At 41.2% G+C, this 14391-nt stretch overlaps 1 protein-coding gene across 2 annotated transcripts in view; it reads left to right on the plus strand.

Annotated features, from left to right (window-relative positions):
- Nucleotides 1-14391, plus strand: part of arhgap36 (Rho GTPase activating protein 36) — a 75318-nt gene that overhangs the window by 47994 nt on the left and 12933 nt on the right. For both annotated transcript variants that reach the window (XM_085349372.1, XM_085349378.1), the window contains exon 3: nt 6244-6312. In XM_085349372.1, the coding sequence (XP_085205498.1) occupies nt 6244-6312 (69 nt within the window). The remainder of the gene's footprint in view (nt 1-6243; nt 6313-14391) is intronic.

The raw sequence follows: 14391 nt of genomic DNA on the forward strand, positions 1-14391 counted from the left end.
GTGTGAGGCTGTAGAGTTCCTAAAAATAAAAAATATCCCACTTGTAACAAAACATACACACCGTCAGATTTTCTGTTTTGGGGATGTAGTTCACAGTATTTTATTAAAAAAGTGCGAAGAGGAAGTAGAAATGTCAGCAGTGGTTGTTTTTCAGCTCTGACTGAAGTTAAGGGGAAAAACCCAGGCAGGGTAAACATTTAATCAGAGATCTTCCCCAAATTATTAGGTACACTCAAATGTTTGCATTGTCAGTTTTATGAAATTTATGAAAATGAGGTTTTACATCTATCCAAATATGAGCCAAGACCTTTATAGAAAGTGTAGGAGTCTATACAGTCTTTGCATTACAATATAAAGCACCTTAAGGTAACTGAAATGGTTGTTTTTGTCTTTTAGTTGACATAGAGTTTAAACAGAGGTTGTTTTTTTTTTTTTTTTTTTGAAGAAATACTGTCAGGAGCCAAAAAGAAAGCTGTATAGCAATCAGCTATCATGTATTAAGCTAGCTTGCCAGTGTAAGTATTAGGTGTAAAAATTTAAATCGGTAAACTACCTGGATTTTGGACTACCTCACCGACCGACCACAGTATGTGAGGACTCAGGGCTGTGTGTCGGACAGGGTCGTCTGCAGTACGGGGGCCCCACAGGGAACGGTTCTGGCTCCGTTCCTCTTCACCATCTACACTGCAGACTTCTCCCACAATTCCACCCAGTGCTTCCTGCAGAAGTTCTCTGATGACTCTGCAATAGTCGGCCTCATCACTGATGGGGACGACAAGGAGTACAGAGGACTGACTCAAGACTTTGTGGACTGGTGCCAGCTGAACTACCTCCAGATCAACGCCAGTAAAACCAAGGAGCTGGTGGTAGACTTCCGCAGGCACAAGCATTCTCCACTGCAACCACTGAACATCCAAGGTATGGACATTGAGGCTGTGGACAGCTACAGGTACCTTGGTGTTCATCTGAACAACAGACTGGACTGGACTCATAACTCAGACGCCCTCTACAGGAAAGGGCAGAGCAGGTTGTACCTGCTGCGGAGACTCAGGTCGTTTGGGGTGGAGGGCCCACTCCTGAAGACCTTCTATGACTCTGTGGTGGCTTCTGCTATCTTTTATGGTGTGGTCTGCTGGGGCGGCAACATCTCTGCTGGGGACAGGAAGAGACTGAACAGGGTGATCCGAAGGGCCAGCTCTGTTCTAGGATGCCCTCTGGACCCAGTGGAGGTGGTGAGTGACAGGAGAATGGCGGCTAAGCTGTCATCCCTGTTGGACAACGTCTCCCACCCCATGCAGCAGACTGTGACAGCACTGAGCAGCTCCTTCAGTGGGAGACTGCGGCACCCACGGTGTGGGACGGAGAGATTTCGCAGGTCTTTCCTCCCCACTGCTGTCAGACTCCACAACAAAGACTTTAACTGAACAAACACACACATCCACACATGTGCAATAACACTAAGTGCAATAATCCTTTCTGGCATCGTTGTATTTTTACTCAGTTGTATATAGCATTCGTATTCTATTTTTATCTTATTGTATATTTTTATTCTATTTTATTCTACTGTATATAGTATATTATTTTATTCTATTCTGTACAGTTGTGTACTGTATTTATTCTTATTGTATTCTAATTTTTGCGTCATAACTTTTGCACTGTCCACTTCCTGCTGTGACAAAACAAATTTCCCACGTGTGGGACTAATAAAGGTTATCTTATCTTATCTTATCTTATCTTAATCAGTAATCTTGACTATAATACGATGATTTCATTTCTTTTATGAAATTACGAGGCATGGTGGGGGGTACGATCGTGAAGCTTTACTAAACAATATCTGTATTTTGGTCACAAATACATTTATGTAAAATATATTTAAAATGTCAAAATTTAAATTGCATGAAAAAACAGGCGCGTAGTCGTACTGTGTCGCCTTAAATTGAATTTTCAAGGAACATCATAAATCTTTTCTCCATCCTTTTTTCTCATACTAAAGTAGATTTCAGTCTTAAAATCTTTTTTGGCAGAGCTCATTTTGTGTTTTGGCATTTTTTTACAATCACTTATTATCTTCAAAACACTTTTCCTCGATTTATTTACCTCTCTTTGTATCTTACTTATAGATACACACATGCAACAACAAATCTCCCTTCATCCAGCATGTCAAGGGCCATTAGACAGAGTGGGCTATTCCAAAACACTAAACAGACTCAGTCTATTGAAAAGGTTCTGCTCTTGTCTTGGAACTGAGGAAGAGGTGAAAGCAGAAGATAACAAGTGAGATGAAGAGGAAAAGAAAAAGTAAATGTCGTATTGAGGGTGAGCCTGATTGGTGGTGTCTGTTTAAAAGGACATATTACTTCCATGATCAAGGTTATAAGTATGGATTTAATACATTTATACTTACTCCACCACATACCTTTGATATACCAGCCTGGTCTCATAAAATATTCATTAAAATATATCTGTGAAGGTTCTCAGTCATCCAGGTCATCGTAGTCAAAGGAGCTTGCAAAGAAAAGCGTCTGGACTTCTTTAAGTTGCTTGAAGACGTTTCACCTCTCATCCGAGAAGCTTCTTCAGTTCTAAGGTCAAATGGTGGAGAGTCCCAGATATAAACCTAGTGGGAGTGTCCCCCCACAGAGGGACAAAGGACCCCCTGATGATCCTCTAATCGCCTGAGCCAAGGTGTGAAACTGGGCGTGGGTCCCAATCAGCCAGAGTTTCGGGTATGTTCATTGTGAAACCTGGCCCCACCTTATCATGCGAATTCCTGAGATCAGATGGCCCAGGATGTGAGTGGGCGTTAAGGCGTCTGGGAAGGGATCTCAAAACTGGATTATAGATGGCAGAGAGTTGGTGTCGTAAACCCCCGCCTCTGTTCAAAGATGGTCGCTCACAGTGGACATAGATGGCTTCTTTCACTCCTCTTTCAAACCATCTGTCCTCTCTGTCCAAAATGTGAACATTGGCATCCTCGAAAGAGTGTCCTTTATCCTTAAGATGCATATGGACAGCTGAGTCTTGTCCTGTGGAGGTGGCTCTTCTGTGTTGTGCCATGCGCTTGTGAAGTGGCTGTTTGGTCTCTCCAATGTAGAGGTCTGAGCATTCCTCGCTGCACTGTACAGCATACGCCACATTGTTAAGTTTGTGTTTTGGCGTTTTGTCTTTCGGGTGAACCAGTTTCTGTCTGAGCGTGTTGCTGGGTCTGAAATACACTGGGATGTCATGCTTGGAGAAAACTCTCCTGAGTTTCTCTGATACACCGGCTACATAGGGGATGACAATGTTGTTGCGTCTGTCCTTCTTATCCTCCCTCGCTGGTGTCTGATCTTCTTTTTTGTACCTCTTTGCTGACTTTAAGAACGCCCATTTAGGATAGCTGCACGTTTTGAGTGCTTCCTTTACATGTGTGTGTTCCTTCTTTTTCCTTCAGGCTTAGAGGGAACATGTTCTGCCCGGTGGTGTTGGGTCCTAATTACTCCAAGTTTGTGTTCCAAAGGGTGATGGGAGTCAAAGAGGAGGTACTGGTCCGTGTGTGTGGGCTTCTGGTAAACTTAGATGTTGAGTTTGCCGTTCTCTTCAAAGTGCACAGCGCAGTCCAGGAAAGGCAAACAGTTGTCCTTTGTGTCTTCCCTGGTGAACTTGATGTTTTTATCCACAGCGTTAATGTGCGAAGTGAAGGATTCCACTTCTTGTGTCTTGATTTTGACCCAGGTGTCGTCCACATATCTGTACCAGTGGCTGGGTACTCTTCCTTTGAAAGAGCCAAGAGCCTTCCTTTCCACTTCCTCCATGTAAAGGTTGGCTACAATAGGTGACACGGGGGAGCCCATGGCACAGCCATGTTTTTGTCTGTAGAAGCCTTCGTTGTATTTGAAATATGTAGTGGTGAGGCAGAGGTCTAACAGTGTGCAGATCTGATCGGGTGTGAAGTTGGTCCTGTCCTCCAAGGAGCTGTCTTCTTGTAGTCGTTTTTTGACAGTCTCCACGGCCTCCGTGGTGGGTATGCAAGTGAAAAGAGAGACTACATCAAAGGACACCATGGTTTCATCTGGATCCAGGGTAAGTTTCTGGACCTTGTCGGTGAAGTCTCTCTTTTCACTTGCATACCCACCACAGAGGCCGTGGAGACTGTCAGAAAACGACTACAAGAAGACAGCTCCTTGGAGGACAGGACCAACTTCACACCCGATCAGATCTGCACACTGTTAGACCTCTGCCTCACCACTACATATTTCAAGTACAACGAAGGCTTTTACAGACAAAAACATGGCTGTGCCATGGGCTCCCCCGTGTCACCTATTGTAGCCAACCTTTACATGGAGGAAGTGGAAAGGAAGGCTCTTGGCTCTTTCAAAGGAAGAGTACCCAGCCACTGGTACAGATATGTGGACGACACCTGGGTCAAAATCAAGACACAAGAAGTGGAATCCTTCACTGCGCACATTAATGCTGTGGATAAAAACATCAAGTTCACCAGGGAAGACACAAAGGACAACTGTTTGCCTTTCCTGGACTGCGCTGTGCACATTGAAGAGAATGGCAAACTCAACATCTAAGTTTACCGGAAGCCCACACACACGGACCAGTACCTCCTCTTTGACTCCCATCACCCTTTGGAACACAAACTTGGAGTAATTAGGACCCTACACCACCGGGCAGAACATGTTCCCTCTAAGCCTGAAGGAAAAAAGAAGGAACACACACATGTAAAGGAAGCACTCAAAACGTGCGGCTATCCTAAATGGGCGTTCTTAAAGTCAGCAAAGAGGCACAGAAAAGAAGACCAGACACCAGCGAGGGAGGATAAGAAGGACAGACGCAACAACATTGTCATCCCCTATGTAGCCGGTGTATCAGAGAAACTCAGGAGAGTTTTCTCCAAGCATGACATCCCGGTGCATTTCAGACCCAGCAACACGCTCAGACAAAAACTGGTTCACCCGAAAGACAAAACTCCAAAACACAGACTTAGCAGTCCATCTGCATCTTAAGGATAAAGGACACTCTTTTGAGGATGCCAATGTTCACATTTTGGACAGAGAGGACAGATGGTTTGAAAGAGGAGTGAAAGAAGCCATCTATGTCCACTGTGAGCGACCATCTTTGAACAGAGGCGGGGGTTTACGACACCAACTCTCTGCCATCTACAATCCAGTTTTGAGATCCCTTCCCAGACGCCTTAACGCCCACTCACATCCTGGGCCATCTGACCTCAGGAATTCGCATGATAAGGTGGGGCCAGGTTTCACAATGAACACACCCGAAACTCTGGCTGATTGGGACCCACACCCAGTTTCACACCTTGGCTCAGGCGATTAGAGGATCATCAGGGGTCCTTTTGTCCCTCTGTGGGGGGTTACTCCCACTAGGTTTATATCTGGGACTCTCCACCATTTGACCTTAGAACTGAAGAAGCTTCTCGGATGAGAGGTGAAACGTCTTCAAGCAACTTAAAGAAGTCCAGACGCTTTTCTTTGCAAGCTCCTTTGACTCATTAAAATATAATTAATTAGTTCGTGTTCATGTACACAAATCCAAACGAGTGCTGTTTAAAGCCTAAATCTAATTTAATGTCCCAATGAAATACTTCTTTTATATACAGGGAAGCAGACGAGGACAGTCAATACACCAATCAGGTTTTAAAAAACCCACCAGAAAAGGAAAATTCATAATTATTCATAATCAGAAATTAGTACATTAAAAATTGTGACAATTTTACATAATGCTGTAACACTGTTAGAAATTTATTTAGTTAAAAATTTTAAATGCTGGGTTTTAGATACACAGTTTTTTTGGGGGTTTAGTGTTCTCTCCGTGGGTCATGAAACTTGTTCTGAACTTTGTAACTCTTTCCCTGATCAACACACATCATATTATAAAAAGAGAAAAAAATCTAAAACTAATAGAAAAATTACAAAAACTAAATAATTTTCAGAAATAAAGACTTTTTTCTATTTAATACAGACTGCTGAAACAAAAAGCAAATCTACAGTGGAAATGAAGTAAAACTAAACTAATTCACTCTATAGTAAGGAGTACACAATGGATGGATGGATGGTAGTATTTGGGTTCATGTACAGATAAAAGCTGGTGATGGGCACATCTCATTGATGTACAACAGTAACAAAAGACAGACATCCCAGACCGACTGTGACACAGACTTCATTGTTCAAACTAAAGCAAACACATACTTGAGCACCACAAACTGTATTGACTGTGACCTTTTCTTTCTTCCCACAGAAACTCACAAGCGAAGAAAATCTCTGCGCAGGAAGTTTGACTCCTTTTCAAAGGAAAAAAAAGAGCGAGGTGAGTTCATGAAACCCCAAACCATAGAAGTGGGTAAACACGATCCCGTCTGCAGCTATAAACTGTGAATGTGTTTCCCCACAGGCTGTTACGCTAAATATTATCATCAAACACAATGTCCCTTCTGTCCGCTGAAGCTACATAACCACATACACCACTGGAGTCCAGTGGCTTTTACCACCACTAACCACTAATGGCCACACATACTTGAAACACTGTTTAAAAAGAACAAGTGGATCAGGAATGAACTCTAAATCCTGGAAGTTTCACTTAGCTGGTGCTTCATTGTTTTTATAACCGCAAGTGAATAATGAATGAACAAACTGCAAGTTTAACTTCTTTAGTAGAGCTATAAGTATCATCTACAATATGTTTGGGATTTTTTTTGCAACAAATGATTACATTTAAACCAAAAACACAAAGAAACTAACAAAGTTAGACTAACAAAATGAAGAACCCCATTTGCACACATTATTTTTTATAATTGTGTTTTTCTGGGTACAAACAAAGTGGAAAAGGGATTTGAATCTGGAACTTTTGGATATTATGGATTGGTTTTTGGATCTTTGATCTACATTTGTGGCATGTGTGCTTCCTCACACCCCTCTTTTGGAGTATTTAGTTAAGTCCATGAAAGCCTGCTCTTTTGAGTCTGAGTCCACTTGGCCTTCGGTGTGAAGTAGTATGAAATCTGATTATTTTTGCCGGATCAGATATTATCCAGTTCTAAACGTGATTTCCATTCTCAGCAGAAATGGAGGAAGGTTTCATATTTCTTCAAGCCTTTGAATTTTCTGAGGGGACCCGTGACTTTCTGCTTTGATTTCCTCCACATTTCTTTTGAACTGCCACCTTGCCATTGTGGTTAAAAAGAGTAAAAGATATACAGAGTCTCATCTCTGCAGATCAAATAATACTTTTAATTTCCTGGGGCTATGGTGCTGGCAATCTTTTTGTTAAGCAATGCGATAACAACACTTTCTCCAAGTCAAAGCGTTTGCTGTGTTGGATGAGACGCTTGTATTTTTAACATGCTGCTCTGTTGTTTTTCTTGTAGACTCAAGCCCCGTATTTGGTCATCATTCTCTGCCTCTACTTTTTATTGGCGCTATTCATGCGTAGCACATCATTCGACTGAGATTTTAAAAATTACAGTGCACACTACAGCCTTGGAAACAAAACATTGAAGAGCTTATGGAATAATCACACAGAGGCCTACTAAGGTTTAGACCATTAAGGACTTTTTCATAGCCAGTAATCCAAACCAATCAACATGGTAATGACTAACCTTATGTTGCAGATGGGCTCATCTCAGATGTACGAAAAAGTCCATTTTTGGTGTCTCCTCCCTGTTATATGATGGCGTTTGAATGCGCCAATCAAGGACCCTCAGCGTTTACGTTTATTGAAGACAATTTAACCTTCATCCTACCCAGTGCTCATGTTTTTATATTAGTGTTGTCAGTGTTAATCTCGTTAAAATGACGTTAACGCCATAACTGCATTAACTTGGCAAACCTCGGTTAGCGAGTTATGGCGGATCGACCCACGCACGGGGCAATCCACCATAACTCGCTAACGGCGGTTTGCCGCGTTAGTTTATATTAGCAATAGTTTATATTAGTCTAACCAAAGCTCTCCTACTAACCAACTATAACCCAACTTCACTAACCCTCCAAACATCACTGATATTTGGTTTTCCATCTTCATTTACTTCCAGATTTATAGCAATTTATAGCAAAGTTCTAGCTAGCTAGCTGGCTTCCTGTCAAGGCCTCAGTCACACAAACCCAGAAACCAATCAGCGATCATCTTATAACCTCAAATAGGTGGCATAAATAGGTGTGCATTCCCCAACTAGTTAGCAAGTGATTGCCGGCTTTTTGCTGTTTGCGATCAATTTCACACTAGCAACTGCCAGCAACCACTACATAATTTCCTCTGGTAACCAGCAGTTGCTGGGGGGGATGGTGACTGGCATTAAGGCCTGTGTTAATAGCACTCAGGGAATACATAATCCCAGAGGAATACACACTTTTTGCTTAACGACCAGTGGTTGCCAGATGTTCACCAACTGGTCCTTAGACCTGGACCGTGTTACTGGGACCAAACTTCTAGCCCCTCTAAACATCATAGATCCTTTTTTTTAAGGATGACTAGATGTTAAAGTTTATTGTCACACCTGGGAGCCACATTAATCTTTTTATTGGAGCTGAAAGAATTTGGACTGTTTTTAACTCTTAATGGTGTTTCACTGTTTGTGTTTATGGAAACTGAAGCAACTTTTTAGACCCTGAAATTACCAATAACATCAGACTAGAGAAGCAGATAGTTTGCTTGTTGAACAAAACAAATTTGAGGCTTTTTGTACTTCTCTGTATTGATTTTTTCATTTCATCTTCTCTTTGGCTTTCTTTGATTTGCTCCTGACCTTTTTTCCCTTCTTTTCCTTCTCCACTTCTTCTTTCATCTTCCTGCTCTAACCCATGTGACAAATCAGATGTTAGCGTGACCTCTCAGAAAAAGATGTTCTCTTTTCTCAGGTGATTATCGCAGCAGGGCGAGATACGAGCCAAAATGCCCAACACTACACAGCACATGCATTGACTGGCTGTCTACGCAGCTCTTTAAAGCCTGCCTCCAGCCTTGTACACACAGTGACTTAGCTCTAGTTAACCCTGCTAATGAAAACACAGAACATTGGGACCTGGCAGCTTTCCTGTTGGCTCTGCTCCTCTACTACTAAAGGCAGGACTGCGTCAAGTAACGGATTACAGAGTGACAATTGTGATCTGCTTGGCATTCGTGTATGGTTGATCATAATGCAGTGAACCAGTAGTTTCTATGTAATTTTCCCAAGCAATAGTTTAAACTGTTGATTCCTAGGAAAATACTTTACAGAGGACAGCCTGTGTTTTTAAAGTCTAATGCTCCAGGAGGTTGGATATTATCACCCAGCTGTTCCTCTGCTAAATATATCCACTCTGTTTTTTTAAGTAACAGATGTTGACCCGAGTACCAGACGTATTTAGGGAGAAAAGAAAAGAAATTCCTGAACTGTAACACTTTGACACAAGCATCTCCCTTCCTGGCAGATTTTTTTTTTATCAACAATTCAGCACATATTAAGACACATTATAAAAAGAGATATTTTGGTTGTAGTTAGTGCAGTGTTTTAAATGATTCTAATTCAGTCTTCTGCTTTGGTGATGGTGGTGTATTTGCTGGGTTTCTATCTATAACTTGAAATTACTCTAATTTTGTTGCTGTTTTTATTTAAGTGAAAGCACACTTGTGCATTGTGTGTAACTGAAATCTGCTGGGCTGATCTGACAGAGTTAATTAAAAAAAAAAACGTAATTAAATCACGTGTTCTAGTTGACATAATACAATTATAATTAAGTTGTTCTAACAGTTCTCTTTTTGGTGAAGATTCCTCTGTATTCATATTTTGTTTTTCAGCTCTTAACGTTTATTTAACCAGGAGATGGGACTCTTGAGATTTAATATTTTTAAATTTGTGGAGGGATGGAGTGGAGCCAGTAGTCAGTCCAAGATTCTTGCACAAGATCAGCCCAGTTCAGCAACAGTTCAGTCTCTATCTTGTAGGTTTATCACTGATATGTTTCTTATTTGCCTCCTCAGTAAAATCAAGGACTCAGTGAACATCTGCTGAGCTTCTGTCTACTCCCTTCTTTTCTTGCTTTCTCTCAGCATCGGACTCATCTTTACTCACTAGTGTTAACAGTCTGGAAAACCATAGCAGAATTACTATAATGCAAATAGCTAGAGAACTATAGACTTGAAAACTCAAATTTCTTATTTCATATTATTTACATCTGTGTGACTTCAAATATATAACATTACTAGTTAATGAGCCTTGAGCCTTTATGAAAGAAAACATGTAGATACTTTTCCCACTACTTCACAACCCTCTTCTAAACGCTCGAACCTCTTCTAAACGTCTTGCTAATCTGGCTGCCCTTCTGTGAGAAGCAACACTTCCCTGCTGCCACAGATAGCTATTAAATCATCAAGTGTTTACTTTAAACAAGCAAACGCTTCCAGTGCAAGCTGCTAACCCCATCACGGTTGGCTTGTGATGCCAGCAAACATGGCCAAATGTCAGGAGTGACTGTACCTCCAAGCAGACGTCAGGACTCAGGACCGAAGAGTAAGCCCCGGCTTACAGATCAAATACAGCGTAAGGCACATCATCAAAAGGTGACATCTTTTCAGTGGATAAAGCCCGTTCCTGTTGACACGCAATGTTGTGTTTCTTTGTGTAGTGTGTTTTCAGAGAAAATCAGTTTCAACTCAGTGTGTCATAAAATTAGAGGTAAATATGATCATTACTGTTACCATTGCATGCTGTATCATCAAATTATACATGCTTACAAAGCGCTGAAGATTTTAAAAAGTTCCCGAGTCGAACTGTCTGTCAGACCTTGCCATATGTTGGGGTTTATGTTTTACTTCTTTTGGGGGCAACTGTTTACCATCAGCACTTTAAAAATAAGTACTTTGGTGTAATCTTAATTGAGATTTTAGACTCTTAACTAGTTTGACTATAAAAATATTTGTATGACTGATCCAGGAAAAGTCTTTGAATGAGTGAATGATTTGGATTTTTCATGTTCTTTACCAACAATAAACTATTTTAAATTATACCGTACTTACCCAGTTTTAAAGAGTAAAGATCTCCTTTTTATTTAGTGCCTGGAGGAGAAGAGGCTGTACAAACTGCAGAGTGAATCCTTCACGTAGTAAACAGCTAGCATCTAGTGTTGCCAAGAAACAGCCGATAAGATTTTTCAGCCTAATTTTATCATGTTTATTAGCTGGAATGGGTTGATATCTGTTTAGCAACTAAAAACAAGTTAGAGTTTAAGTGAATGGTGACCTGCTGTGTAAACAGCTGTGTAATACTTCACAATCTGTTGCGCTAATTACCTTGTAGCTCTGCTCTAGCTTGCACATGTGGCCACAAGCTAATAATAGCTGGCAGCTAGTCAGCAAGGCACTTATCAAAGGGCTGCTCACTACAAAACCTTAAAAACAGGTGTTTTATTTATTTTTTTTATTTTATTTAGAGCTTTTATTTAGAGCCCTCTAAACAAATTTAAACAAATCTTCATGATCTGTGTAGTATGTTAACACTATTGGAAGTAAAAGTCACTTGAACTCCAATTTTGAAAACACAACTTTCTTTCTTTCTTTTTTTTCTTTTTTTTTTTTATAAAGCTCTGACTCGTATTATGAGTATGAGTCTGTGGTCTCGGAGAGAGTCCTGTAACTCTGTCTGCAAAATACAGTATATAATGACCAATGTTGCCCAATTGATTACCCTGGCATTTCTCCTGCGGTGTTGCTATCAGTGTGTGAAGAGTGGGAGAAGAGGGTTGCATTGACAATCCTCTTAATATCACCAACCATTCCCATTTTATTCCGGTGTATCCATATAAATGGCCCACCCTGTATAGTGACTGCAGCTGTTTACCTAAAAATGCAGCCAAAGCGGTTTTTTAAAAAACATTTCAAACAGAAAAATTTACACAACATTTACAGAACAATCAGCTGTTCTGCATCAAATCTGATGCCACACAAATTATTTGTGCCACTCCAAAAAACAATTTCTGTCCACTATGAGATAAAGGAGAACAACAGCCTGATGCAGGCCTGACAACAGGAGATGTATCACTGCTGTAACACCTGTAACATTCAGCAGTCGCCTCATTGTTCTGACACACACAACAAAACTATTGACTACACTACACACTAACGACACAAGATTTGCGCTAAACGTCGCAAATGTCTCACATCTCAAAACACCGCCGTCACTCCTAAAACGTCCCGCTTTCTAAACAACTAAATGCCATGTTTTGATTGGTCGACATGGTATATTTTTACACCAATAGGAAAAGGTGGGGTTTTTGTTTTTGCTCACAGGCGGGGAGTGCTTTTGAGCGTTTTCCTTATAAAACACAGTTTTTACTGTTTCTTCCCGCAGTAAATATAAACGTTGGAAAAAAAACCCATTGCATATATATATATATATATTTTATCATAACTCTGGTTTTACGTGGCCTATCAACACAATTTAAAAACTGGTGTAAAATCCACATTTTTTCCGTCAGAATGCCGAGGTGTTCCCTGCATGTTCTATCACGAGGAGGTCCTAGGGTAGATCCAGGACACCCTGGAGCAGTTACACATTTTTGTGTGGCTACATCTGGTATACTCCTGGGCACTACTGGCAGAGAGCCAACAAGCACTTTTTGTACCGTTTGGTGTTTTTTTCTTCTCATGCACAAAATATCCAGATTCTTTTTAGGCAATGCATCTTTTTATCATGAAATAACAACTACATTTTGGCTTTATCACTTTTTGATCCTGATCAAAGAGTCACCAGACTGAATGTCTAACTGGGCCTTCACTAAGGTGGGTGCCAGATAAACAGTCTATGCTTAACCTCGGGAGTGGACTGATGTAGCATAGTGAGACATTTACATTTGGAGCTGATATGTCGAGGAGGAAACTGACGACAGTGACCTCACTCGTACCGTGTTTACCTGCGTGAGCGTGTCTGCTGTAAGCCCGTATCAGTCTGAGTTTGATGTCTGCTGTGTGGCTGCTCTAACAGGATTATCCTGCTCCCAACATTCTGTCTATTCTTACACCGCTTGTCTACTTAAACCTCTTATCCGTTGTGCAAGGAGCTGTGCGATTACGGCGTTCACAGGCTAACAAGTTCATTTCATCATCGCCTATAAACAGACCCTTTAGTTGCCTTGATTCGATTTATCAGTCATTATCTCTGCACTGCTGTAAGCATCCCTGTAATCTCTGCTCCTCCAGGTTCTCACACTCCTGAGTTCCCTCAGTGTTTTGTTAATAACAACTGTGCATTTTAATAAAGATCTGCATCGAGCACTAAAGGCATGGCACACATAATACCTGCATCAGGGGTGGGGAACTCCAGCCCTCGAGGGCCGGTGTCCTGCAGGTTTTAGATCTCACCCTGGGTCAGCACACCTGAATCAAATGACTAGTTCATTACCAGGCCTCTGGAGAACTTCAAGACATGTTGGTGAGTTAATTTAGCCATTTAAATCAGCTGTGTTGGATCAAGGACACAACTAAAACCGGTCCTTGAGGCCTGGAGTTGCCCACCCCTGCTCTACATGTCACTCCTATGTAGTGTAATAAGAGGGAAACAGGCCTTCTTGGTGTTTGTGCTGATGTTGGGGCTTTAGCCTATCCTGTGCACTGGAGAAGACAGAAAATGTTTGATTATTTCAGTTCAGGCCATCTATGCTGTCCTTCTCTTTCATGTTTCTGCAGCAACTTTTGTCTAACTTTTCAATCAACTAGTATTGTACCTACACAAATGCAGTACTAGATCTGAGGCTACAAGTCTTGTCTTTTGGAGGACTGCACACAAGAACATCTGCATTGGTTGTGTATTCACAGACCATTGTAATGAGTGTTGCTTCGATTTACGTGTGTTGTTTGTGCCGATAGCCCATCACATCATGTTATGGGAATATACTGAGAGAGTGAGGTTGTTTCATTTGACATCAAAGTGAAGTTGATCATGACAGTGATTGTTTACCCTGTTGTGTGTGAATGAATATCAGTCACTAACATGGAACTTGGTTCATGCTATTTGCTAATCAGAGCTTTGTCAGCGTCATTAACAGTATAATAGATGGACATTGCCACAATGACATCACCGAGGTTTGCGAAATCCCATTATATCCCTGAGATGATGTTTTTGGCTGACCACTTTATCAGTTAGTGAGTTAGTTCAACTCATCAGCCAATGAGCTGGATCATCCTCCTTTCAGTATTTTTATTTTCCCGCTGACTTCTAGATAACCAGAAGTGTTTCTGCAAGTAAACTGGCTTTACTTTTCAGACCTGGGATGTACGTCCATCTCTCTGCTGTATATTATCAGCTTGCCTTGTGATTCGTTGGCTACTATGACTGCAGCACCGGCAAACATATTTGCTCTCCCATACATTAGACAGGCCCATCTCAAACTTTTAAAGTAACACATACACTCCTGTGAAAAG

Source organism: Diplotaxodon limnothrissa, linkage group LG3 (assembly GCF_057381915.1).
Source record: "Diplotaxodon limnothrissa isolate DT_005_m linkage group LG3, D_limnothrissa_male_GT1.1, whole genome shotgun sequence".
Lineage (NCBI taxonomy): Eukaryota > Metazoa > Chordata > Actinopteri > Cichliformes > Cichlidae > Diplotaxodon > Diplotaxodon limnothrissa.